Raw genomic sequence first — 27416 nt, forward strand, 5'->3', positions numbered from 1 at the left:
TGCTGTGCAGAATTCGGGATATTTGGGTCCAGTCCCATTGGCAATGCTGACTTACAGAATCACAGAATGGTTTGGAAAGGAAAGGACCTCGAAAGGCCATCTAGTCCAACACCTTTACAGTGAGCGAGGACATCTTACACTTGAGTTGACCAGAGCCCTCTACAACCTGACCTTGAATGTTCCCAGAGATAGGGCATTTATCTGTCACCTCACTACCTGAGGTATGCCTGTCACTTCACTACCATAACACTAAAATCTCTGGGTACAATTTGAGACCAGTAGCTTTTATTGGTGTCATGAATGATACGTAAGTGGGGAATAAAAACTTTGTGAAGCTTGCTTCTTTAATGGAATTAATTTTTTGTAACCAACACTGTGATTAGGAATTTGCAGGTGGACTGTAAGGTGGACAGGGAAGGGGGAGAAGTTCAGCTGTGCCAGATGGGTCAGGTCAGAATGTGGGAGCAGTATAGTAAGCTTTCCCGAGATTATGGGCACATACAACAAAGCCTTAGACCTAAGTGGTGATTTCTGTTAAGACACCAATACACGGCATTAATCTTTTCCAGAGCTGCTATTTCTATTGGGGTTACAAGGGTTATTTCCAGAAAAGTTAATTGCTGTTAGTTATGAAATGCCTTCTAGTGACAAACTCTATTCCCTGGTTAGAGGGTACCAGTGTCAGTTATCCATCCTTGCCAAACTGCACGTTACCTTGGAGTAGCATGTAATGCATGATCAAAGCAAAATGTATAGCTCCATCTGCTGTAAATGCTTTGAATTGACTGGTTTTCTATTACTTTTTTTTATGGCTGATCTGTACCAGAGGGAACTGTTTTATCACTTTGCTGATACGTATTTTCTGCTTGTTAGCAAGAATCGGCATCAATACAGCAGCTATGTACAGTTATACATTGCAAAGTGGGATTTCTCAGTTCTCAGGCAAAAGGGAGCATAAAAGAGATTATAACTTTTTCACTGTGAGGGTGATGGAGCAGTGGCACAGGCTGCCCAGAGGGGTTGTGGAGTCTCCTTCCTTGGAGGTCAAGACCCGCCTGGACATGTTCCTATGCAACCTGATCTAGGTGACCCTGCTTCTGCAGGGGGGTTGGATTAGATGATCTCTAAAGCTCCCTTCCAACCCCTACCATTCTATGATTCTATGAAAATCATTTTGTGACAGATATTTTGAACTATGTCACTACAGCTGCTTGTGAAAGGCATAAGTTACATGACTTGCTTAAGTCAGTGATGGATGGGAAGAGATTTCCGGTTACACTTCTGGTAAGTGATGGCTTTCCACAATAGGGAATGGCAACAGGTTTTTTAGGCAGTAATTGTCAATGCTGCATAGGAAGAAAGACTGAGTTGATATCCCATTTTCTATACTGATTTTAAAAGGTAGCCTAGCAATTCAAAGAGGTCAAAAAAGCACTAAAGCAGTTCAGAATACTGAAGTTTCTCTTGCACTAGGGAAAACATCCTTACATGGAGTTACAAAGTCTGGGTCACTGAAGTGTGAAATCAGACAAAAATTGTTTTTTTTTTAAATAGTGTCTTAGGGGGAAAAAACATCTTTGGTTTGTGCAACCTAACACCTTTTCAAAACCTCGGCTCCAGTTTAAGGAACAGAAACTGTTCAAGATACGTTCTTCCTTCCCTCCTTCCCTTCCTTTCTCTTGCTTTCTCCCATGCTTTCTTCTTTTCTTGCTTGCTTTCTTTCCTCCTCCATAATCACACCTACAGCTTTACCTCATAATACATTGCAGGTGTTGTTATTATCAGCATTGTGCTTTAAAACATTTGCAACAGCTCTTTCCTGCAGCAATTCACAGCTCTGATCTCAAAAACCTGGTAACCAGACTAGGGACTGTTTGACAGGAAAGCCTGAAGTTAAATGTTCTCAAGTGGAGTGCAGAATAGACATATCCTTTCCTGGCCACAAACTTGAGTGCAACACCTGGGCCTGTATTTTCTCCTTAAGTGCCAGCTAGCTTCAAAGTGCATTCCTGACACAGTGTGTGACCCAGTGACAAAATAGCATCACAGCCCGTACCAGCAGGAGGGAACAATGGAGGTCACCATTGTCTCGTGGGAAGGGATCTCTTCAGAGTCCATTTTAAAACCTGATGAGACACACAGAGCCCAAAAGCACAAAGCCTGTTTTTCCCTGGTGTGATTACACAGTTCTGTAGCATGAACAGAGACAATTACTTGTGACATGGTGATATTTTCTTTTAATTTAATTTTTTTTCTAACTCAAGCACAATGTTTTTTTAAATATTACCCAGCAAGTAAAAGACCAGAAACAGCCCCCACCCCCTGCCCCCATCCATTCACCTACAGGACTTTTTAAAAAGGGGAGGGGAGAAGAATGTCTCTGTTTTCTTGCTGTTTGACAACAGTTATTCCCTTGAGTAAAACATCACTATTTCCAGTACTAAAGACCTGGGAAAAGCTGCAGTCTGCTTCATTACTACTTATTCAGTTCTGGATTTTAATCAGTTGGGCTATTGTATTCTTCTCATCCAACAGCTTGTTTGCTTTGGTTTTAATGACTGCTTGTGTGGTTTTTACCAAACACTGGATGCCAAGTAGTTTGAAATATGTGGAATTTTTTATAGGTGTGTATCACAGTGATGACTTCACCTTACTTTAAAAAATCTTTGTAAGGAATTTGTGACATCAACATAAAAGACAATTTTGGGAGGGGCTTAACCTCTAAAGCTTAACTATCATAGAAGCATGTGATAACCATTCCTTACAGTGGAAAGAGGATAGTGGGGATAGAACAATAAGAAATAGCACCAATTTTATCCTCATGGTGCTCTTAAATCAAGAACTCCTGCCAGCAGGCAGGCTCAAGGAGGAAGTAGCTGTGGAGAAAGACATCCTTTTTTATATGAAAATAACTTCCAGAATTCTCCTGGCATTTGTGTGTTTTCTTTTCTGTGTTTTAAATATTCTGCTTGCTTTGAACCTACTTGAATTGGATAAAATTCATTATTTAATCATGGCCTGCAGAGGATTAAGGAGGGTTTCTTTCTGCTCTATTTTATGTCATAAATAATCAAGAATGCCAATTCCCTTCAGTACTTCGGCTAAAACTGGAAAAGTATGCCCATATGTTCTGACAGTTCCCACTGGATAAGATGGAAAAACTGCTCCTCTTCCTAAGCTTTTGTCATGGCATATAATTATTCTTCCATCTATAAAAGACCAGAAGGATGCCCTTTCAATGCTAAAAAAATACCTAATACAGTAATATTTAACAACATGGGCATTACAGAAGATGTTCTCTAAATAACAACAGATGTTTCAGCCAAGAAAACACTAAATCTGATAATATCCTAGGCCTCTCTATCACTTTTAATCTGAAATAATTGTACTAAAGTTGGTTTAAATGAACCTTAGAATGTTCCAGTTAGCTTCATCTTCTCACATCCATTTTTTGGCACAGTTATATTGAAGAAGATGGTAGAATGCAGACGGAATGAGGAAGGCTCCAGTGATGTACTGTCTATTGCATAGACGCTGTCCTCAGCACAATTTAGAAGGGGTGAGGCTAGCCAGAAGTGGCTTTGCATTGCATTTATGGTCCTTTTCCTCTTCTTTATTAGGCAACAAGGGCCATCTCCAGTCCTTGTGTAAGTATATGTGATCTCAGGAGACTCTAACTTGGTCACTTGGCCTAACACAAGTGTAACTGGTTCTGTACTTGTACACTTTGTGGGGCTTTGCAAAAAGGGCAAACAAGATCAGTGAAGTACAGTGCAAAACCAAATGCATCCTCTGTGGGAAGGAGGTGCCAGGAGGAGGCCAAATGGGGCCAGCAATGCATATTTACCTGATTTCCTTCCACAAGACAGATCACATTGCCCATATCTGGCTTTGTCTTTACATTTTTGACGTTATTTGTATCTGCCCATAGATCTACCACTCGTTATCACTGCAGGTAGCCCAGTTCTTCTGACTTGTATGTGTATCCCATCACAACAGTAAATTATAGTAAAATATAGTTCTTTTTTTCTTGCTTTTGGATGTGTGTGTGAGTAGAAGACAGGAAGCAAGAGTCCAGATTGAAAAACGGGATTGTGCATTTCGTAGTTTAAAATGAAACCAAAGCAAAATGAGGTCCCTAACAGTAAAGATTTTCACCATGTCCATCTTCTGGCACAGCTCTTTTTCCATGCGCAAAAAACCTCCAAAACAACAAAATAAAAAACACAAACAAATCCCTTCTTGTTGGTCAGTAATTTCATTTCTCCATAACATAAATGAAATCCTGAGAAGAAAGGCATCACGGAAAAAGAATGAGTTATTAAGTCCATGGAGAGTAACAGGATAATCTTAACAGCTGAATATTGACACCGACAAACATTCACAGATATTGCAAAAGATGAGGCAATGCACTGAAGAACGGTTAGGGTGACTTGAGCCCGACACAGCTTTTTCATAAAGCAGCAATTTTCTGCACCATCCCTATTGTAACTGATGAGTACATATTCAGCAGGATGGTGCCTCTCTGGTTCTGTAAAATTGCCATTTATTTTGGGATGTGCCCAGACAAGAGTGGATGTGATGATTACCTTCCACTCTCTGACAATCCATTTGGACTTATACTAGACAAAGAGATGTTCAAACTCCAAATTTCAATTTACAGGAGTTACACATTTCATTATGTGCTTTAAGCATCTGTCTGGTCCAGGCTATGGCTATGGATCTAAGTCAAGCCTGGAGGTTTGTTCATTAGCTTCATCTCTGTGAGGAGGGTTCAGTCTTATCAGCAGTTGCAAAGAGATGCATTGGCAGGTGATGACATGGGAGGTGGGAAGGAGGGAATTAAAATTAAATGAGATTGGAATTGAAATAAATGGTAAGGTAGCTCCAAATGTGCTAGTTCTCATAAAATGACTCACTTCAGTCCTGTGTCCTAGTGATGGAATTTAAAATGGAATTATCCTTTAAGCAAGGACAAGGAGTAGAGTGTCTTTAGAAGTAGTCTCAGGCAGTTAGAAGTGGTTAATGCCCAGGCCATAGTAACAGTATTTAGGTTGGGATGACCATAAATCAGTAGCTTCACTGTGTGAACATGATTACCCTGTACCCTTCAAGAGGGACTACAGGGAACCTCCTGGCTCAGGAGGCCCAAAGGCTGGGTGGAGCTGAGCTAACGTGAAACGCTGGTCTCAGGCCAGCCAGGATCAGGGTGATGAGCTGAAACACACCAAACCCACTCAGGTTTCCTGAAGGGGGAGCATTGCCATGAGCAAGTGCTGCCATGTTGTATGCAAGCCCCCAGTTTATTTTAAGAAGTTACATAATACCTGTTTTTTGTTTTTACATCCTGCTGACCTTCAGAGTTTGCGTGTTTTCCACTCTCCTGCTGGCAACAGGGCATTCTGTAACATTACCTCATTTGTCAGCAGTCAGTCTCATAATCTGAAGGTCAGTTTACATTTTTTTGCCAGTTACCAGTTCTTTATTCCCACAATGAAGTCAGCAAACATCCGTAGTACCTAGGGGAAAAGTAAAGGTGGTGGTGGAAGATGGCAACCACCAACTCACAGCCCACTTGCTGAATTCATAACTGAGGCCCAAAAGGAGAGAGCAGAGGAACTGAACGGAGTATGTGTTCTCATTTACAGGCAAAGGTCTACTAACTAATCATAGAATAACAATACATATGTATTAGAATATAGAACATGCTAAGGCTTTGTTTATAAATACAGCACAAAAGGTAGTGTTAAGGAGCGTGCTAGCTTTGTGGATTATCACCTAGAGCCCATGTCTGTGCAAATATGCAATAAAATACCTCTGCTGTGTGTGTATATGGTTGTCTTTACCATAAAAAGGGGTAAACACCACTTTTTGGGATAACACTACCTCAGTTACCAGTTATTCACACTTAAAACTGAATCTTCTCTTACATCAGGCATTGTATGTCAGTCCTCTTGTAATAGCCCAGTTTAGGTGGGTACTTTGTTCAGAGCTTTCTCGTCTTACGTTTCCCCCCAGCTTTCCAAGGACACAGCTTTCAGACATTGATCTCAATTGCAATGAAAATAAAAGTTGTAGAACAGCAGCATATGAGACAAGAGAAATTGTGTTCTTGTGTTTCAGCACCACAGATTTCCCTTCAGTTCTTCATCATGGCTGAAGGGTTTTGATGGTGGAAAAAGAGTTACTCCACATCAGCTGTTTAATCCAAGAAATTTCACGGCGCTTTAAAAAGCATTTAGTACTACCCAGTAATGTCACTCAAGCAAGGGAGTGTTGACAAGACACTGGAGTGAGAGTAGCAGTCCAGCTAATCACCAATCTGCCTTAAGCAAGGCAAAGGGTGCTTCTCATCGTAAACCACACCACCTCCAGCAGCCGTTCTTCCACCTTATGGGCCTAACACCAGCAAGAGCTGCCAGCGCCGGCTCCCTGGTGCACAAGCAGCACTTCGCCTTTGGCAGGAAGGACACTCCTGATGGAAATGACCACCTGTGTGTGTGGAAAGCTCGGATTTCATTACAGAGCAACGAAAGGGCTCAGAGCTGGTCAGCTCGGGCGCTGTCTCGCCTGAAGGCGACAGGCGGTCTGAATGCGATAGTACAGCCTCATTCCCTCAGATAAGTCTCTTGGTGGTCGGTCTTGCTTCCCCGTGCAGTGCGGGCGTTCTGAGGCGGCCCCGGCTCCTCCCCGCCCCGTGCCGCCAGTCCCCAAGATGGCGCCTGCCCCCCACCGCCTCCCGCGCGCGCGAGACCCGCCCCAGCGCGGTCGCGGAGGAGGCGGGAGGGGGCGGTGCAGGCCGCGCGCCGCGCAGGCCGCCGGCAGGGGGAGGGGAGCACGCACACACGTGAGCCTCTGGACCACCCCGCGGCTCCGCACCAGTTGCTGTATCCTGCTATCGCATTGGCTGTCTTATGAACCTTTCACCTTTTACCCGGCTTTTCTCACCAATTGCCTGCTTCCTTTCATAGCGTGGGGATGTGGCGTGTACGAGCGGCGCAGGGCGGAATTCTCGGAGCAAGCTTGCGTCGCGGGCGCTGGGCGGCCCCCGTTGGTATGGGTGGGAGGTGCTCCGTTTGCGTAGGGCCGGCAGCGCAGGGGGTAGGGAGGGGGAGGAGGCTGTCCCGGGCCCAGGTGAATGGAGGAACCTGACAGTTGGGGGGAGTGAGGCGGCGGCGGCAGCAGCAGCACAATGAGAAGCGGCCTGTAGTGGGGGGAAGCGCCGGGCTGGGTCCCGTCCGAACAGGTAGGAGATGGCGGCCCGGGCGCGCCTGTTCCTGGCCCCGGGAGCTGCATGGCGGCCGACCACGGGTGCCGGAGCCCGCGGCCTGAGTTCCCGCAGCCCCGGCGACGTCGCCGAGCAGGGTGGGGTGGTGGCCGGAGCTCCCTCCCCGCCCTCCCGCCGCTGGGGCCCGGTTAGGTCCGCCCCGCCTCCGCCTCGGCAGCAGTACCTGGCCGCGCGGGTCCCGGGGCCGGCAGCAGCGACCTCCGGGCCCCGGGATCGGCCTCGGCAACTTCCCACGGGCCTCGAAGCCGGCAGGGCCCAGGCCCCGCGTGCGGGGCGGCGGCAGGGCCCGCGGGGCCGCGCTCGGGCCCCTCTCGGCTTTGTCTCCTCTGGCTCTGCGCCCCCCGGGCGGCCGCTCTTAGGCCTGCGAGGAGGGGGCTCGGGGGCCTGCTTCTGTGTCCTTAGGATGGGGGCTCTATAGCCCTTCTGCCGTGTCACGATAGGCTTGGGGAAAGCAGCACTGGGGAGTAAAATAGCTTCCACGGTGAAGTGCTGCTGTTCAAGGCGATATAAGAAATGCTTGGCTTTTCTCTTTGCTTCCTTTTCATCCTCGTCCAGATTAAATGAAGGCAGTATATGGAGTGAAAAAAGTCATAGTGGCGGCGTGATTAAGACAGACTTTGTGCAGTGTGATCTCAACTTGAAAAACAAAAGCTTAAAACGCTAATATTTTTGCACTGAAGTTTGTTGCTGTGTTAGGTAATCTGAAAAAAAGCTGAATGAGTAGGAGATAGATGATGCTAACATCAGGAAAAAGAGATCTTTTTTTGTCTGTTATCATTAACCAGAAATAATTGTTTCCAAAGTGAATCTCAGTTCAGTTCAGATAACTTCAATGACTAGAAGACCGGAGAATATTTGTCACTTTAGATTATCAGTTATGAGTATTTTTGATGTTAAGATTTTGTACTTCAAGATACGTGGTGGGCTCAGGTGGTGAAAGAGTATAGGTTAGGAGATGATTACCACATTTAAAGAAACAAAAGCAACAGGAAAAATCAAAACAATGAACATTTTGGACACTTTACACTGTATTATGGGTTACTATGGTGGTGTTTTTTTTTAATAAGTCATTTTGGATGATCTGTTGAAGTGCACACTGCATGTGTATATATATGTTCAATAGGTTGAGTGGTGTTCTAACAAGTTGATACAGATGCAAACTGAAATTGATTTCTGTTACACTGTAATTACTATCCTAAATCCTTCTTTTAGTTGGGTCCTTGTCATGATCCATCTCTACAAGATGTATTGTAGTCTATTTAAAAACTTTGAAGATGCTACTAGAAGTTTTCAGCTGGAAGGTGCTTTTACACGTATAACTATTAGATTGTTAATTTATTATTTTTTAATCTCTGGATTAAACAGATATGTTTTCAGAAGTGCTGAACTCTGAATTATCTACTGCTATTCATGAAAATATCTCGATGACACAGTTCTGTAAAACTGACAGCTCAGTACCTGGTAGTGAAAAAGTGAGTAATGCTAGAATTGACAATTAATTGAGAAGAAAAAAGCATCAATACACTATTGTATAAATCCTTTCTGGGTTCATGTATTTAATACTAAATGTAGCTTGGGTAATTTCCCTTTATTGCCCTCCAAGGGAAAAAAAATATTGTATTAGGCTAAGGAAAAGGTAAATAAAAAATTGACTTGAGCTTTTCACACAAAGACATACCATTGGAGAGACAGGGGACATGATGTAACCTAGAGCCATGAAGAAAGTTGTCAGGAAGCTGTTGGTGTGGGTTTTTTCTTCCCATGGGTTTGAAAGATTTTTGTATTCTATAGATTGAAAACAAATGAAATATTCATTTACACCATATTTAACTAAAAGACCTGGTGCAGCAGCATATGAGGAGTGCCAAATGCTTACAGGGAAGTTGAAACAATTAATTTCTAGGGAAAATCATCAGAGGGTGTCAAACACAGGTGTATCTTCTCAGACTCGGCAAACATCAGGGTGACCAGGCACTTAAAGTTACTCCTGCTTGCCCTGTTCTTACACTCCTTAATACATATCCTTCATTAGTTACTGGTAGAGGGAAGTCAACAAGCTAGAGTGCTGTTTTACCTGACATAATATTACACATAAGTTACATAACTGACATAAGTTACGCTTTTTTTTTTTTGTAAAGAAATAGCTTGGTCTTCTATAGCCTATGAGAGAAGTCATAACCTGCAGTTCAAAAAACCTGTTGTCACGAGTTTTGCGTACTCATAGGGGTTTCTAATATGGCACTTCAAAAATTTGTAGTTAGTGGATTGGCCAGAGTTGTTTTAGCACAGCTGGTTGTAGTCTGAGTATCAGTACTTTAGCCATATTCACTTTCGTGTGAACTGACTAAACGTGCACTGATGTGTCGCTGAATGCTCATTACTGGCAAAACCAAAGGCAAAAACATATATCTCTCCCTTTGAAGAGCAAGGATCCATTTAATAAAATGGGTGTGGTAAACTCGAAGTTGAAATACATTTTACAGCTTCTTCAAAGAGAAATCGACACTAAGTGAGAGCAAGAATTCAGGAAGATTTTGGAAAGGACTGTATGCTTTAGGTATGACAAACATAGTAAGTGCTAAGGCTACAGACAGGAGGGTTTTTTTAGGGCATAATATTGTCTTATCAGGTAGCAGGTAGAACATCAAAGCATTCTTTGAGATGAATTGTTCCATTAGTCTGTGATTCTTTGTGAGGAAATCCAGATTTTCTTTTCTCTCATGATTCTCGGGATTCAGTTTTTAGCTGGTTACTGTAGTCTTTGGTTGGGATTTCAAGGTTTGGTATTCAGATAGTGTTAGTTGTTTGGTGAAGTGGCAGATGTAGGAATGCAATTAAAATAACCGTTCTAAAAGATGTAACCTACAGGACAGAGCAGTGCCTGCTTTAATGTATGTCATGATATTGTATTAGGTGAACTCTTGGTTTTGGTCTTGCATACCTCGCCCAGTAAAGCTACAATTTTTCAAGTTTGAATGATGACCGCTATATCCCAACTTCTATGTTGTTTCTGCTGTATATTGCAGACTGCATTAGTTGAGTAAATTTTCGCTGACATTGGTCACCTTCAAATGCTTGCAGCTTTTAGTGTCATGAAGCAGAGAGCTGAAACTAGTGTCAAATAATTTACTTGATTCTTGCACAGCAGGAGGTGTTGAAATGCCCTTCTCTGCGAGAAAAGAAGGAAGAGCAATATACTCCAACTTCTTGCAGAAATACTCAATCTAAGAGACTTCAGTGCTTGTCATGGCATTTACTTACGTGCAACACACTTGGGAATCTGTGATCCTTGTTTTGGTTGGCACAAGTATTTCTTTTGTGTCCTTTTTTACCAAGGAAAAAGAACTAAAAGCATTCTTTTGTGATCCTTGCTAATACATGATAGTATTATAGAAAAACTTGTTTTGCTCTGCTTTTTTTTTATGTCCATGACTCAGTACTTATGCTCTCTACACTTCGTAAAGGATCAGTTCCTTTGGGTTCACCAAATAAGTCTATACACCTGAGATGCAGCAGGATGACTGGTGACTTGAGGGATTGGTTGCTGGAAACAGAGATGGTCAGGTTGGGACTATTTTAGCTGGCATTGGGATTTTTGTTTTGTTTTACATTACTCAAATATCCTAATTTCCGTTTCTTTTTTTAATTTGTATACAAAAATTTAGGCATTTTGGGTTTTTTTTTAATTAAAAATCCCAAGCCCAAAACAACAAACCCCTTACTGTTGTTTATTAAAACCTGGTTGCCAGTGTCTGTCTTCTCTTTTGGAACCTGATTCCTGATAATTTGTCAAGCCATGTAGCAGCCTTTTTCCTCAATAGAGATACTAATAAGTACCTGAGTTGTGGTGAAAAACCACAACTTCTTAAATTTAAGAATTTGGGATTCTTTTAACAAAAATACTGTCTCTTTTTTTGGTGACTGTTTTGGAGTTTTAGACCTGACCACTTACTGAGAGCATAAATGTCCATTTCTTAGGAAGTGAGTCAAATTACAGCTTGCTTTTTGAAGGTCATTTGTGTGACTCTGTTGAGATGATTTGGCTATGCAGGCATGTCTGGACTGGCTAACTTTGCAATTCATGTTTCTGGTTGTGAAGTCTGCTTGTTTCTGATCTAGATCAAGTTTCTTACAGCTTTCATGCAGCTTTCTTACTGGCTTTTTACCATGATCTGGCTCTGTATTTTCTTTTTCGAAAAGAAATGAACAAGGCTTACCTACCTAAAAGTGTAAGTTGCTTCATAGTTGATAGTAAAAACTTTTAGAGGTGATCTAGTGGTTAGGATATTGTCTAGGATTCAGAAGACCTAATGTAATTCAGGTATCTCTATTTTCATCCCCTCCTTTGTGTTTTGACTTTCAAGTGCTTGAATCAAAGATGGTTATTAGATGTTTATATTCTTTCCCTGTACATTGAGACATGTAAATGTATTTAAACTGGCTTATTTTTTCTGGCTTTATGAATTGGTAATGTTTATGGTTTATATTTCATCATCTTTAATGGGGACACTAGTGCTTGGGATCAGTCTCAAGAATTTTAGTTCCTTGCTTAAGATATGTATTTCTGAGCAGAGGAAGCTGCCTACTTTGCTACCTTCACGTTCAATGGCTAGTAGATTTTAATTTGGAAGAGGACATAAAATGAAAGTGCTTACAGTACGACTAAAAGATTTAGTGCCTCATATTTTCCATGACCCAAAGATCAGTTTTAATTTCTTTGCTGTCTCAGTGATCTCCAAGATTTTAAAAACTGAATTATTGTTAGAAGTCGATAATGAATATGCAAAAGTACACTATTTCTAAAAAAAAAAAAAAAAAAAAAAAAAGAGAAAGATTTGAACAAGTTTCTATTGTATGTTCTATGAGTCTCCAGGGAGGTATGTGACTCTTCATTTATTCTTCTTGCTACTTAGGCTTTCCTGTTTCTGTGAGGCAAAATAAGAGGAGAATTGACACTATGAAATGAGTATTTTGCTACCACTGTAGTGAACAGAGATAGCATAAATAGCAGGCTGTAAGAGGAAACTGACAGAAGCATGCTTCTAAGACCATGGGATTACCCTTCTCTCTTTCTTGTTAATTCTACATTTATTGTAAGCAAGGTCTGCATTTTCTGTTAGCTTATGAAAAGTTGACAGAATCCCATGGCCTGCCTTAACTACGTGTATAATTTCCTCATTTCCAAAGAATATTGAACTGTGTTAGCATCAGTCTCCTTAGTTGCCTTCTTTTGACACTAAAAAAAAAAAGTAACAAACAGTAACTGATAGGGCAAGAAGAAACTGTTTGTATACTTTTAAAGACTATAAATAATAAAAACCAAGAAACATATACTCAGGAATTCAAGTCCACAAGTTTATATGCTGAAATAGATAAGCTGATATGTTTACTTTGTAGTCAGAAAGACTATGATTTAGAGAAATATTACTCTGAAGAAGTATGGCTATACCATCTGCTGAGGGGCTGGAGAGGAAAGATTTTGAGCTGTGTCAGGTGACAAAGCTTTGGAGAAGGCGTAGGTTTTATGAAGACAATAGACAACATAAGCTTGTATTTTTACCTTGAAGTAATTTGTTGAAAAAAAGAGTGGAAGAATGCCAAAAGCATTTATTTACTCCCTAGCTCTTTGAAAGACATACAGTCAACTTTCAGTAGAAGAGTAATTATCCCTGTGGTAGTCTTTGCATTGTTAATGTTCTCCTATAAAGAACTTGAGAAACGAAACCTGCCTTGGTTAATACTAAACTGTCTGGAAAACGGTCTTCTCAAGACTGTGTGTTGCCTAAACTGAATAGAAGGTGAGTTTTCAATGATGAAATTCATGATTTGCTAAAGCTGTCTACTGACATCTACTGACATCTCAGTAGATGAGGGTCTACAAGGAATTACTAGATTACTTTAGGGCATGAAGTGACTGGCTTAATGCTGAAGCAAGTGCTGATTTTTGGCAAGTGTTTTGAGTAGCATGCCAATGATGCTATTAATATATACCTTGCCAACTATCAACAGTTAAAATCTTTTATCGGTTCATCCTGTTACTGCTTTCTGCTGCCACTAGGTGTTTCTGTTCGCTGCATCCAAGTAGTTTTGGACTAGTCGGCAAGAAGTCTTGTTTCTGGAATTTTTAGGTTTATTGTCATTAGTGTTACAGGTCAGCAACAGCTGGCAATACAGAAGAGAAGCTGATATCTGGTTTTGAGTGACAGGCCAAAAGCATGTTGAATCCAATTTGCTGTTTTCCTGTAATGTGGTCTAGTGACTGTCAAAAGGGATGACAATTGTCTCCTCATGCTCTCCCTAACACTCTTCTGATAGCCATCAACAATTAATTCAGCTCGAGGAACCAGCAGGAAGCTTACCTAGATGAAAAAAAAAAATCACTTGTGTGCTGAACTATTTTTTTTCTGAGTCAGACAAGTGTCCAAGCTGTTTAGAGAGAGAACAGAGAAAGTGGGATTGCTTCATCTAGCACCAGATTGCCATAGGATTGGATGTAGTCACATGAAATCTAATCTCCAAATACTGCTTTCTCTTTGATTGTCTTCCTTTATGAATACTGATTTATCTTCTCACCTGTTTATTGAAATAATTGTTTCATGTTTTTCTCAACTTGCTACTTTCTTAGCTGTGGTAATAGCTGCTGTTATAAAGAGGTGTATTACTGTAATCTTCTGGTGTTTGTGAAAATCAGCTATGATAAGTCCAGGATTTGAATTAAACTGTAGGAGAAAAAGCTTATGGTGTGTTATCAAAATGGAATAAAAATGTATTTGAATTTAACCATGTTTCTTTAGTGAGTGTTCATAGGTTTTAACAGCTTTTTAACAAAGGTAACAACCATCAGAAAGTGCAATAATCAAGAGGTGGTACTCAGACTGTAGCTCCTAGCTTGGGAAATTTAAAACCTCTCATTTTTATCTAGTGGTAAATTGTAGTCATGGCTGCATAATTAAGGAGCTGCACAATAAACCTTTTAAAATTTTAGGGCATGTTTTCCACTTCCTCAATGTAGTGTTTATGTATTTCAGGATAGTAATATAATAATATATTCAATACTATAATCAAATACAAATCAAAGCTTAATAACCTAAAAAAAATTAAAGTTTTTTTATCTCCAGTTTTCCATTCTTTTGAATGTGTGGGGGTGTTTTTTTCAGTAGTTGTGTGTTCAAGTTCTCAGGCATTCTTTGTTTAGCTTTAAAAGCTCTTGAAAGCAGAGTGGTTATGTTTCACTGAGGAAAGGGCAAATCATTGGCCTGATGTGAAGAATAAAAAAAACCCCAAACCTCAACCACAAAGCAAAAAAACCCTGAAAAGCTACCACAGCCACCTTCCCCTCCTCCCTGCAAAAAAACCCAAAAGAAACCCAAAAACTTCCCTGGTTTGTTTACTGCCAACATGGCAGAAATTTGTAATCCCTTAATTTGAAATCAAAGTTTTGGGACCCCACGCTATCCTCAACAAAAGTACTTAAATAATTATGTGGGAAGTTCAGAAGTAACAAATTGGACTAGTTGAGAGTGGCAAGTCACCTTTGTAAATCAGTAAGACTCTGATTTTTCTTTTTTTCCTGCAACTTCAGTGAGATCCATTTCTCCCTACATCATAGATTTGCTTTCAGAGTAGAACTGGGGATGGAGTGAAGCTATATAAATTTTCCAGAACATACTTATTTTCAATAGGCTAAACTCGATTTTATGATGAAAATTTACTTCAGTTTTTTATTAAAACACATAATTTATCTCTGATAGTACAGTTAAGATACACTCTTGCACAAAGATTTAGTGTTCAACATGTAAACAGTGTGCTTTTCAATGTTAGGAGTTCAGTGCTTAAATTGTGGGTTAAACTTTTGTAACCCTTTGGATTTATGGGATAATACTTATAAATTTCAATTCACAGGCATACTTCTAAAAATATTAGTCGACTGTATGCATAATTTTCAAGTGAAACAGTAGCCAATACTTAATGCAGGAGTATTTACAACCGATATTATGATACTGTCTGGAGGGTCAATTAAAACAAAACCAGAAAAGTTTAATATAAAATGTTCATATGCTTTAAAAGTTTGCATTCTGATTATGGAATGTGTGACCATGGAGATACTACTCAAAATAGTAAATCCTTTTTCCGATGAGACATCTGAGGTGCATAGACTGTATCTTGTGCTTGTAGATCTACATGCATTTTAGACTGTGTTTCTGCTCTGAAAGAAAATACCTGTGTGTCCCCATGTGGTAGTATTTGTTGTTAAGCGTTACTGGGACAAACATTTCTAAACTGTATGGTAAAGTGGATTAAAGAGACTAATCTAAACCAATTGTATTTTCTGATTTCTTTATTCTGTTATGATGTGTCTTGAGATGTGGTCAAAAATTGGAAACCGTTGCACCAGTAATAAGAGAGGGTTGGAGACAGCGTGTAGGTCAGAGTGAATAAGAATGATGCTCTTGTGTGTATAGCAGTGCCATACTAAATGCATGTTCAACTGTGACGTGGCAATCTTTGTCATACAGCATTTTGTCATACTGCTGAGCAAAAGTGACAGAAAAGTGATAATAAAATACAGAGTGACTTTCCTGTATTTTGTCTACAGCAGAAGTACTGTTCTTTTCAGTTACTATTTTTGGAAAGTTACACTATGTGACCAGACATGGATTTTTATTAGCATGTTGAGAGAGTTGAAATGAAATACTGGTGAAATTATGGTATGTTAATGTTATGGTACCTTAATCTATAGTAAGGTCACTCTTCTCAGCAACAGCTTGCCCATAAGGATTTAACACACTTACTTTTTTGAATGAATTTGATTGCCTTATTTGATTAGTCTCAGTTCCTCTGAGCTCTTATTTATGCATCAAGGTCAAACTTAAAAAGATATACCTTTTAAATTTAATTTCAAAAGAGTTTTTGCAATTTTCAAAGGTATATAGTCTGGGACTTCCGTTTTGTTTTTTTCACCAGTCAGTTTTAGTATATGCTTGAAAGACACTGAAGTAGCTTGAATTGTAAATTATTAAAATGGCCATTTAAAATTATATATATGTAGTTATTGTTAAAAGGAAGGTTTTTGTGAACGTTGGAATTATTATGTACCCTCAGTAAGTATCTGCCTGTTCATTTTTTAGAATGGTAAATGCCAGCTGTGCTTCTTTCCAAATAATAGTACTTTTGACTTTTGTTGTGCAAAAAGGTGTTGTAGTTCATCTGTTAACTACAGAGAAGTGAGATTTCCTGTTGTTTAAGGTTGAGAAAGCAATGCTGAGGAATATGTGGGAAATCTTTCAAATTTGCGTTGGGCATGTAATCTGCTTAAATCATCCCAGAAGTCTCATCAATTAACTGCCTCTTTAGCGATCATTTTAGTGCATCTGTTTATGCCTTCAGAAATAAGTCAGCTCGTTATTATTATTAGCTGATAAAAGCAAGTTATTCAATGAAATAAAGCCAGTTGTACTTAAATATTTATTTTGCATAATGTGCATATCTGAAAGATATATTTGCATTAATTGAGTTGCAAATTCTTTCCAAATACACCATAAAATGCGTGATAAGTGGGGAAGAAATCATTCTACATAATGAAATGTACCAATTAATAAGGTAAATTATGTAATTACTTCAATGTTAATAATTGCTGTGACACTACCCTCCTAATTAATCAGGTGTTGGTATTTGATAGTTGTGAATTAAGGTAAATAATAACAATTTAGATGCCTTTGTTTCTAAGGGAAGCTATAAAAAGTAACTTTCTAACTGATTAGAAAGGTTAGTTATTGGAAAAACTTACGTATAAGATTTCCTATATACAAGTCAAGATTAAATTAAGGAGTATTAATGCCTTCAATTTAATTGAACTTACTTTATTGGGATGTTAATGGTGGAGTAATTTACCTTAAAATGCTTGTGTTTAAACCAATTTATTTTATATGCTAATACATTTAATGAAGTTTTTAATGTGTTTGTTTTTTGTTTTTTTTTTTTTGAAGCATAAGTATCTCTACTTTTCCACTGCTTTGATTGCATTCTGGTTTGCTTCTAGAAACTTACTCCTTCTGATTCTTTCAAAACTAGATTGAGTTCTTTGTCATTAAAATGCTGGCGGTGTTTCTTCTGATCCTGTCTAAAAGGTTATGTATTCATTACAGCTGCTTTGCTCTCAGTCCTCTTTGGTGCTGTTTCATAGTCTTCAGACTCTGCATTTGATTGACCTTTGGAGAACTACATAGTTGGTCTGACCTGCTGGATATGGGCATCTGTGGGGTACTAGGAGGATAAACAAGGGCAAGAAAGTACTCCTAATCCAGTATTTATCACTAAGTGAGAGTATTGAAGTGCAGAGCTGCCCAGGTTGGAAGAATGGTATAGCCTGCACGTGTTCCTATGTGACCTGATCTAGGTGAACCTGCTTCTGCAGGGGGTTTGGACTAGATGATCTCTAAAGGTCCCTTCCAACCCCTACCATTCTATGATTCTGTGTGTGAATATGTATTTTTCTATTCCAAAATTCAAAGTGGTGGAGATGTGTTCTATTGCTTATCCTGTTCTCTTGTCATCTCTGCCTTTTCTTAGCAATCACAAGGATTCCTGCTGTGAGGATACCTGCCAGTCTGTCTCTTTCTGCGCCCAGACCCTCCCCCCTTCCCCCCCAAGGTCTTAATATATCCAAAGTAGAAGCAAGGGGACCAGGAAGGGGAGCTACTCCAGACTCTGCTGGTGTAGGTTGTGGGGTAGGCCTCAGAATTTGTCTGCATTTTTTCTGAAAAGTCAGAATTAGCAAAGTAGTAGAACACGGCATAGCTTTTCCTCATGGTTGATGTTGGCTGCTTAATGTTTCTGCAGTCAAGCAACCTGTAAAATGTCTGCTATTATGCTTCTAGGAATTAGATGATATTAGCCATAATGATAGGTGTTTTGACAACTTCAGTGAAAACTATAAATGATGTGGTAAGAACAGGACAGAACTCTTTCTTTTCCTTCATATTTGCTATTTTTTGAGTACCATGGAACTGGTATTTCCAGATAAAGAAAAACCTACAGTGATATTTTCAGAAAAGAGCCTGTGCTGAAACTGATGTGTTTGTGTTCTGTCCTGAAAATGCAGTTCACAACTAATTGAATTGCAGGACTATATTTTAGTCCTTGAGAGAAACTTGCCTCAACTGATCACTGTGGACCAGCATCCTGTAGGTATGTTTCTATTTCCAGTGCAAGATAGTAAGTTATTCAGACATGATCTAGAATTGAAAGAACCATAGGAATATAATAATTCTGAATTGTGCTTGACAGAAGAGTTAATTGGCAAATGCAGTACTATATTAATTTACATTGCTTCCAGAACCCACAGTAGTGTCAGAAACCCTCAACTACACCATTTGTAGAGCTTTAACTCCTTTAAAACATTCTTAGGGCTGATTTGTTTTAGATAATATAAAAAAAGTAGAGTTGTTAGCAATATTCCATTATCTTTCCATCTAACCTTCCTCAATATTCAATAAGTAATTCTGTATTCAGTAAAGCACAGCTGCTTTGATGTCTGAAACATCATTTCACCTGCATAGCTAGAAATACTTCTCTTTATATACAGGAGTAGCTTCTACTCCATTCTGAGAAACTAAAGGTAAAACAAATCATACCTCCTCCTTTTTTTTTTAATGATGGCTGTAAAGAAATAACTTATTTAAGTTTTTGAAGCTTTTTTTATCGTTCAAGAAGGAAGCGCAACTTGGATACCTTCCCTCCCCCCACCATAGAGTGTCCATTGTTATATATGTAAAGTGAAAAATTGGACTAATGCTGCACTGGACTGAAAAGATTCTTAACTCTGACACTGACATTAGACAAAGATACCTATTAATACATATTCAGAGAAATCTCTGAGGATACCTATTTTATCTCAAATTAATCTTTTTCATCTTGCATTTATTCTGTCACGGTGGAAGGTTGACAGATGGTTGAATTGGGAATGGATCTGTTTTCTGATTTGTGTCTGTGCGCTTTGAGTGTTGTTGGTGTTTAGTTGCATCAGTATTGCTGGTAAGGGACCCTTACAGGTTACTTCTAACTAACATGGTAGGCTGTTTATCTGTTTGACCGTATGCTGTCTATCATAGTCAATTAGCATGTGAAAAGCTTTCAAAGGAGAAAAAAATTTAAAGCTTCTCAGTCAGTTTAGACAACTGTGATCCCGTATTTTGGGGAGAGGAAGCTGTTGCAGTTACGTTTTTGTGGATCTTGGTTATTTTTATTTTTTTCAGTCAATTATGAGTCCATATTTACTCTTACACATAAGAGTGTGTGAGACTCTTAAGTGTGTGGCATACGTTTAAGGCCCTGTTAAAAAGAAAGTTTTTTCTTTAATGGAAACTTTGTTACATATCATGTGATGAAGTCCTTAAATCTTTGCAAAGCATTCCAGTTTTCTTACCTATAGTTCTGAACTAAGAATACATTAAACAAGCCCATCTTATCACATATTGTTCCTTTTTGCCATCTTACCTTGGATAAGGACTTCAGCTGTTCCATTGATACCTTTTTACTAAGTAAATTCTTGAATATAAGTGAATCAGTTTCAGTATCACATCTGTTGCTCTTGGAGGTTAACAGTGATACAAGTAGCCTGTGATAGGAAACTACTATGTGAAACATTTAGCTTTCTGCTGTTAAAATGTACTGTTTCTGGCATGTTTCCAGTTTTGAGTATGCATACTGTACTGGACAGTATTGAAAAGTAGAGATTGATGCATTAAAATAAATAAAAATTTGCTAGTTAGTATGGCCTGCTGAAGTTTTATCTTAGTTTAATTGTAAATAATGTAAAGAAAATGCTGTAGCACTTTAATGTGATGTTCATTGTATTCAACTAAATATGTATGATCTAAGTAGCTGCTTCTGTGCTGATGTGTAATGTTTTGGTAGGATAGAAAAACCTCTGCCTTAAAGATGGCAGTTTGGTTTAGTTTGACTCAAATAGGAGTCATTAATTACTGCTGTTAAGTTAAAGGTTACTTTAATTTGTATAAATAGATTCCAGGTATTTTTAAATTATGTGAGATGTTTAATAGTGTGCAGAGTTGTTTGGCATTGGTTCAGTAATCCTGCAGAGTGCACCACACTTGCTGATTGTTTTGTTTTTGTTTTTTTATCTTTTTAATCATCACTTAAAAAATGAACAATATCCTGGTTGATTCTCAACTCTTAAGAGAAATGGCTCAATGTAAAAGTCTTTTTCTGACTGCTCTGAGCAGTGAGTTTATTAGCTAGATATGTAGGTTAAGATGCTAAGAATTTCCTTTTCTAGTGACCTTTTCCATTTTGGCATTAATTCGGATCATTTTACAGTCAGACACATATATTCTTTTCTTGCAGTCATAGGAAATTGTGTACTTTATCTTCTGTGAGAGCCCTTGCAACACTGTGTATTCCACAGAGCGTTTTCATCGACTTTAGATTTTCTGACATACTGAAAAGAAAAAAAGCTGGTGGCCTGTGGAAATATCTTACCACTGTTTCTGTTTCTTCAATAAAATGATAGAATCAATGAATTATGTTTGGTTGGTTGTTTTTCCCTCTGGTGTTACTTGACTTGAGATTGGATTATGTTGCATCTGAGCAGCTTTAAACATCTTCTGAACTTTAAGGCAAAAATATTCTCTTGATACTACATCTGTTTACTCCATCCTCTTCACATAAAAGAAAATTCCAGGAGTGTGCCTGCAAGTGCTTTGCAGGGAAAGAAGATATGTAAGACACGTAGTGTAACTGGTGAGAACCCTTTCTATTTTAAGAAGTTAGATTAAAAACCTTGAAGCCCAAAATGTAATTGGAGTATGTGTGATAACCAGTACACAATACTGCTGTATTTCAAAGTTTTGTTAGTATTTTTTTACAACTAAGTCAATCATTCTTGAATGGTACATAAATTGATATTATGACTTAGGAGATTTTAACTTTTGTTTTGGAATTGTTTGACATTTTAGATGGTAACTTAAACCCCAAATGTCTACGGGTCTTGCATCATACAATTAGAGATTTTGGAGAGCCTCTTGTAATGTAGGGCTCTTTGTAATTTTGGATGTTCTGGCACAGAGATAACAAAACTGTGAATCATCCGTGTTTTGGTGAGTTTGACTTTTTGCCACATGGAGAGAAAGGATTTATGTTTATGCAAATAATGGGATTGAAATCCCCACATGGGGTTATATTCAGAGGGCAGCTGCTGCTTTTACTCTTCATAAGCAAGAATAATTGGTGCTTTGGAACTGTACTTGCCTCACAGCTTGCCCCCAGATTGGGGAAGAGAGAAATCCCTTTCCTAATGTCTGCCTAATTGTCTCCTGTGGAAAGATATAGGTGCCTGAAAAGCTTGAGCATAATCTTTAAATAAACTAAATATTCAGAAGTAAGTAATTTTGTACCCAGGTAAAATGGTAAGTAAATTCACAAGTATGGTCAGTTATCCCTTCTTGTGATAGTAAGTTATCTACATAAATCAGAATCTATAAATTTAGCTGGGATTTTTTTTTCCCTGTAGTTTAGTTTTCAAGAAGCAGCTTAAAAAACTTAACTTATAAGGAATAATTCTAATTTACTAAATGTGTTTCAGAGTATTCAGTTAACTTGGGTTTTTGGGGTTTTTCTATTTAGAGAAATGTCATGAGTGTATTTTTTTTTTTTTTTCCTTGACTTTCATGGAGAAGGCTTAATTCCTTGGATTCCAAGACTATTTTGTTTTGGAGTTAATCTGAGGCAGTAAGGAGTTTGGGCTATCATTTCTTTACTGTTTGTACAATAATAAACAAAAGAAAAATATTTGCAGTCTAAGGTTGCTGGAATAACATGTAGAAGGATGAATCCTGTTTTATAGTCACCCCTTCCCAGCCCTTCCCCCTCCCCCCCATCCCCAGCATCTGCGACCAGCTGTAATTACAGAGAGACAGGATGCCAGCCCAGACAGACTTTTTCCTCCCAGCCATAATGGTAGCTTTTACCTTACCCCCTCTGATGCTGCAGGACTTTGATTCAGGCTGGAATTCATTTGTATTTGCATGAGGCTAATTCACTTCATAGTAGCTCTATTGTGAGTCGAATTGCGTAGATATTCTTGCAAGAAAAGAACTTCATTTTCAAGTTAACAGTTCGAATAATGGTTTAATTAACATTGTTGGGATAGAGGGAGTAGTTGAATTTCGAACTGTAGAAGATGTTGAAGAGCAATGGTGTTCATAGTTGTACTTCAGATTCAGCACGGTGCCTGTAGTGTGTCAGTAGGTCTTTTACTGTAAATTTCAGTCCTCTTCTTGACTAGCTTTTTTAATGAGCAACAATTAAGTATTGTATTAACATGATTATTTTCAAATCATAATTTACAAGACCGGGAAATAAACTCTAAATCTGTTCATAAATTCTTTTATATACTCTGATATGTTCGGATACTGGGGTTTTGTGTTAGCAAATGTTTAAGTAGCAAATAGCCAAGGTACTTGAAGATCTTGGCTGAGAGCTGCAGAAGTAGCCTGTGGTCGCTTGCACATTTCTAGATCCCTGGAAATTTGCAGAAGTGACTGGTGTGTCATTTTCTGGATGCTTCTCTTGATATATTTGTAGGAACTGGGTTTTTTTTCTTCATGTTGCTGTTTTTTGAGTTTAGCTGTATGTAGTTAAACACTCCAAACAGCTAGTTATTCTGGAACTCTCGTCTGTCAACTTCAGGTAAAATACGTAAATGTTGAGCTCTTAATAGAAACCTTTTTTTAAAAAAAATGGTGATGTTAGTCTTCAATAGAAGACATTCTAGAAATCCAGGTTTTACTGCTGTCGGTGTCATTAATTTTTCCTTTTTGTCCATTTTTCTTTCTTTTACAAAGATCCTCAATCACTGTAGAGTAAAATGAGATTTTTTTTTTTTTTTTTTTTTTTTTTTTAATGTGGGAAAATCTTGTCAAATGGGACTCCAATGTTATAATTAGAAAACACTGGAGGGGCTGGTTATGTTATTTGCTGTGGTAGCCCTGAGCGGTGCCCATTGTTTGGCTGGGATCTTTGGCAAGCTGCAGATGCCTTTGGCCTGCAGATGGAAAGATTGGCCATCTTGCAACAGGCTTTTGTCTAAGTGGGTGCACCAACACCATTTAGATGCTAATGTGATATAGGCTCACTGTTTTGTACTAGAACTTGACTGCATCTCAGGAATGTGGCCTGTCTGGTTTTATGTTGGCCTCAGTATTAAAAGGGCCTACTGTAATTCATGTCTACCAATCGATTACAGCTGCAATCCTCTGTTTTATGGTTGATATGCCAAAGGAAATTGTTGGGGTTGGTGGAGAATTACATACCTTTTTTTTTTTTTAATTCCAGATCTTGCCATCTACAATTTTGGTATAAAGTACATTTTCTGTATGGAGCCATATATGGCATTAGCTTTGCTGACAGGGTTATACCTTTTTATTTTTCTGTTCATGTTTGTGAACTGATTGGGTAACTAAATGCTGTGTTCCTTTCTGCTTGTCTTGCAAATATAAAGTGGAATATATTGCTGTATTTTTACCAGAGATCTAACAGTTTTCTGTTGTTAGGCTATTTTCTGCTTCAGTGGAATACATATTCTGGTTCATGTTTTAGAGGTGTAAATAAATTAATAACCCCTAGGCATAACAGGGACATGTTATAAATTTAAGTTCTAGCCACTGCATCTTAGCCTCAATTTGCCATATTTTGTGCAGCGAAAAAGTGTGTGTGTGGGGTGCAAATACAAATTTAACAAATAGCCTTAGCAATACATTTTTTGTGGGTCTGTTTTGTACATTAATGCAGTACTCATCATTTTTTTCTGTGCCGTGGTCTCCATATTCTTATTGCAAAATAAAACAATAACTGTTTGTTTATTTTGTTTTCTTGAAACACATACATGTGTTAATTTTTTTGTTTATATGTGTGAATGATAAGTTTCTTCTAGATTTTGTTACTGTGATAGGTGCAACATGGATAGAGGGAACACAAGGGAGGAAAACTAAATCTAGTTGGACTCAGCTAGCAATTACTTTAGCAGATAAAGCAAAATATGCAAATATCTCCTGGGCACTCTAAGGCTGATCTTTAAGACACTGACTGTCTGTATCCCTAGCCAAAAAAGGACATAAGATAATTAGATTTTGAAGGACCATGTGCTGTTGCTACAGAGCTAAATATTAAAATGCAAGAAAGCAGGCTACCACATGACACAATTGATTTTTATGGCAGTTCATGTTAAAGTGCTCTCTTTTTATATTGCCTTTTAGGTTACCTAGGGTGAAACAAAATTACAGGCTTGGAGACTCTGGAAAAGCTCAGCATCAGCATCTGAGGTAAAAATGAACATACTGAAGTAATCTTTGGAGTGTCCTTTTTGTTAACTTTATGGAACTGATTGGAGTAGGAATTTTCATCAAGATCAGTTTTGCATTTAAGTTTTCAGTATTGATTTAAAAAAATTTGACTTCAGAATCTTTCTTTTTGGGTCTGGGAAAACTCATACTTTAGCTGGTATAATGTGTATGTTTTTTGATTTTAGAGCTTTGATAATGTTGTAGTTCTGCTTAAATACCACATTTTTGTTTTAAATGGTAGTTTTATAGAATGGATAATATATTTATGAAATTCTTTGTCATGTCCTTTCTAATTTTACAGCTAAATGTGTCTTTATGTGTATCACCATCTTAATGACACTGTATTTTTTTCCTTTATGGAACAACACGTTTTTATATACTTAGGAAGAAATGTTTATTGCTTTTTCAAGTTTACTGTATTAAATTTATCTTCAAATTGTAATGCTTCAAAGATTTTTTTGTAAACATTTAACTCAAGTGAAATGAAAATACATGTTCATGGAAAAAGCAATGTAATTATATAGAGCATAATGAAATGATCTAGAAAACACTACTGTATTTCTCACATGGACAAGTTAGTGATAGTAATCATAGTAACCTGTGAACGGGATTAAGTAAGTATGCTTTTGTTGCATGTTTAAACTACCAAAATTTAGCTTTTAATATTATCTTAATTTTTTTGTTAATCAACTGCAGTCATTTTCAGGATGAACTTGAATAATTATTTTTCTGTCAGCAAGTTATGGTGTAGGGTTGAGATATTTCAATGTTTCTAAGCAACCGAATTGCAACTATTAACACTGCTACTGTAGTTCTCTTTTCAAACAATTTTTGTAGTTCATAGGCTTTTTTTTGTTATTGTTGCTGTTTTTAAGAGCCGAAGCTTGCAAATTATGTGATTCATCTACAAGCTGATATCATGATGTCAAAATGCAGTTTGGGAAGCATAAACACAGAGACTGCGGAAATTAAAATGGTAAGACTGTGCTTTGTAGTACGGGAGAAGCAGATTTTCATCTATCACTTTACTGTATTTTTGAATTTTACATTTAAAGCTTCTTTGAGATCTTAAAGTAACTTCGATGTTTGAGATTATAGAAATATATTGTGAATATCTTTGGAAAGAGTAATGAATGTAGCTACTTGATTTTATCCATAGTTGCTTAGATACAGCGACAACATAAAGGTGACTGTCACGAAACACATGCTTCATTTCTTATGAAGCCGAATATGATTAGAATTGTTGTAATTTTTTTTTTTTTTAAAGGATGTGTCTGTTTAAATAGTTCTTGTGGATTTTGTATTCAGGTGTCACTATGTGGTGAAATGCAATTAATTTTTTTAAAAAGGTAGGAAGAGAAGTTATGAAGAATTGAAGTTGCTTCAGATGGGAGATAAAAAGTAAATGGTGAGGAAAGTAAATGACAGGTAAATTGTCAAGGCCTCAGTTTCAATAGATGCTTCAGTTTGACTCGTGAGTTCAGCAAATTAGGAAAAGGGACTCTGATTAAAGCTAGGTAGAACAAAAATTGATAAGTAGTTTGATAAAGATAGGGAACACAGAAATATACCTAGTGTCTCTGGTCCTCACATTGACTTGCATCTTAGGTGCCATATGCTTCATGTTTTATCTTTTGTCCTCTGTGTTAAGGAGGTAAGAGGAATCTGCATAGTATCAATTCTGCACCACTGATTAAGCAACTACATAGTTAGGACTGTTGCACAGTGCCTTATACATTTCATTTTGAAAAATGAAATGGTTTGTTCCATAATCTAGTGCATGTCTGTATTTATAAAAGGAAAAACATCCTATTTCAAAACTTTATGCTGAATGCCTTATGTATTGGTGTCACTGTAGATATGCTGGAAAACTGATTTTGATTTTCAGGTCTTATTTCTGTACTGGTAAATGCCTTGCAGTCTGTATATGTCATACTGATATATAGTCATATAATCATTTTGCTTTACAGACTGTTACAGTGTACAGCAGTGTGACTTTGGTGTGAATTGTATCTTGCTTTCTCTGTTAACAGAGCTAGATTATTTGTAACAGAAAGTATTTATTAGGCTTTTGCCTCAAATCCAGGTTTTGCTTGTAGAAATGCTTCAGGTTATTCAAATTTAGAGTTTGAGTGTAATCTTCATTTAGTAAGGTCTTTAATGAGACTTCTGAACAACAGTAGCCTTTACTGCTTTGGTATGTCTTGATGTACTGAGACCAACTTTCTGCTTCTGCTGTTAAACTGGTTCTGTATCATTAAAAATAGAACAAATAAAATTCTTCTGATTCAAAGTGAAAATTTACAGTTAATATTGACAATTGTGCTAGGGGAACCATTTTACAGAAATGTTTACATTTGAGCTTTGTAAGCATTTAGACATCCTATTTGCTCTTTTTCAAAGGGAACAGAACTGAAGTACGGGGTTTTGGGGTTCGTTTCTTTTTCCCTTTTAACAATATTGTAAGATTAAATATAAAACCTGCTGTTAGGCAGTGCCTGTGGTGAAGGTTGTTGAAGATTAGCAGATAAGGAGTGTCTCATGCAACTGTGCTGTATGTTAAAGATAGCATACTGGAGTTCTGATTCATCCTATTCAGTAATACAGTTTTGACAGTATTTCCTTACTTTAGACCTTCTGGGACAAATGATGTTGTTTAGAAACTTGGAGTTTTGAGTTTGGAGCAGAAATATCAATACTTAATGTTCAAAGTATCCTAGATATTGGCTGCTAAATGAAGTGGAAAAATGTCCATTTTCTGTGAAAAT

The 27416-nt window shown here is 38.0% G+C and overlaps 2 protein-coding genes across 5 annotated transcripts in view; one reads left to right on the forward strand and one right to left on the reverse strand.

The window, feature by feature from the left end:
• Nucleotides 1–5301: 5301 nt before the first annotated feature.
• On the reverse strand, nt 5302–7345 carry LOC133625610 (arp2/3 complex-activating protein rickA-like). 2 transcript variants are annotated; one of them, XR_009818883.1, is made up of 2 exons: nt 5931–6685; nt 5302–5519 (listed from the first exon to the last, which is right to left on the reverse strand). XR_009818883.1 is itself a non-coding variant. In XM_061997710.1 (2 exons), exons 1-2 carry the CDS (start codon nt 7294–7296, stop codon nt 5472–5474), a joined length of 396 nt encoding a protein of 131 aa, XP_061853694.1. In that variant the 5' UTR covers nt 7297–7345; the 3' UTR covers nt 5302–5471. The 2 variants fall into 2 exon arrangements, 1 of the variants encoding a protein (XP_061853694.1); XM_061997710.1 differs by lacking the exon at nt 5931–6685 and adding an exon at nt 6949–7345.
• DICER1 (dicer 1, ribonuclease III) overlaps nt 6830–27416 on the forward strand; it is a 68627-nt gene continuing 48040 nt past the window's right edge. For 2 of the 3 annotated variants that reach the window (XM_061997707.1, XM_061997709.1), the window contains exons 1-3: nt 7115–7246; nt 24562–24627; nt 25524–25624. The gene's annotated coding sequence lies outside the window, so the exon portion shown is untranslated. Of the gene's footprint in view, nt 7055–7114; nt 7247–24561; nt 24628–25523; nt 25625–27416 lie in introns of those variants that run through there. The other variant, XM_061997708.1, reaches the window with a different exon arrangement.

This window comes from Colius striatus, chromosome 6 (genome assembly GCF_028858725.1).
Source record: "Colius striatus isolate bColStr4 chromosome 6, bColStr4.1.hap1, whole genome shotgun sequence".
NCBI classification, from domain to species: domain Eukaryota; kingdom Metazoa; phylum Chordata; class Aves; order Coliiformes; family Coliidae; genus Colius; species Colius striatus.

What these genes read in the sequence shown, in the direction of transcription:
- LOC133625610 (XM_061997710.1), bottom strand. Translation starts at nt 7,296, where the DNA reads ATGCAGCTCCCGGGGCCAGGAACAGGCGCGCCCGGGCCGCCATCTCCT. An exon ending in TGAAAGGAAGCAGGCAATTG is followed by an intron (nt 5,520 to 6,948) that starts GTGAGAAAAGCC and finishes CTTTTCCCCTAG; the next exon opens with GTACTACGGATGTTTGCTGA.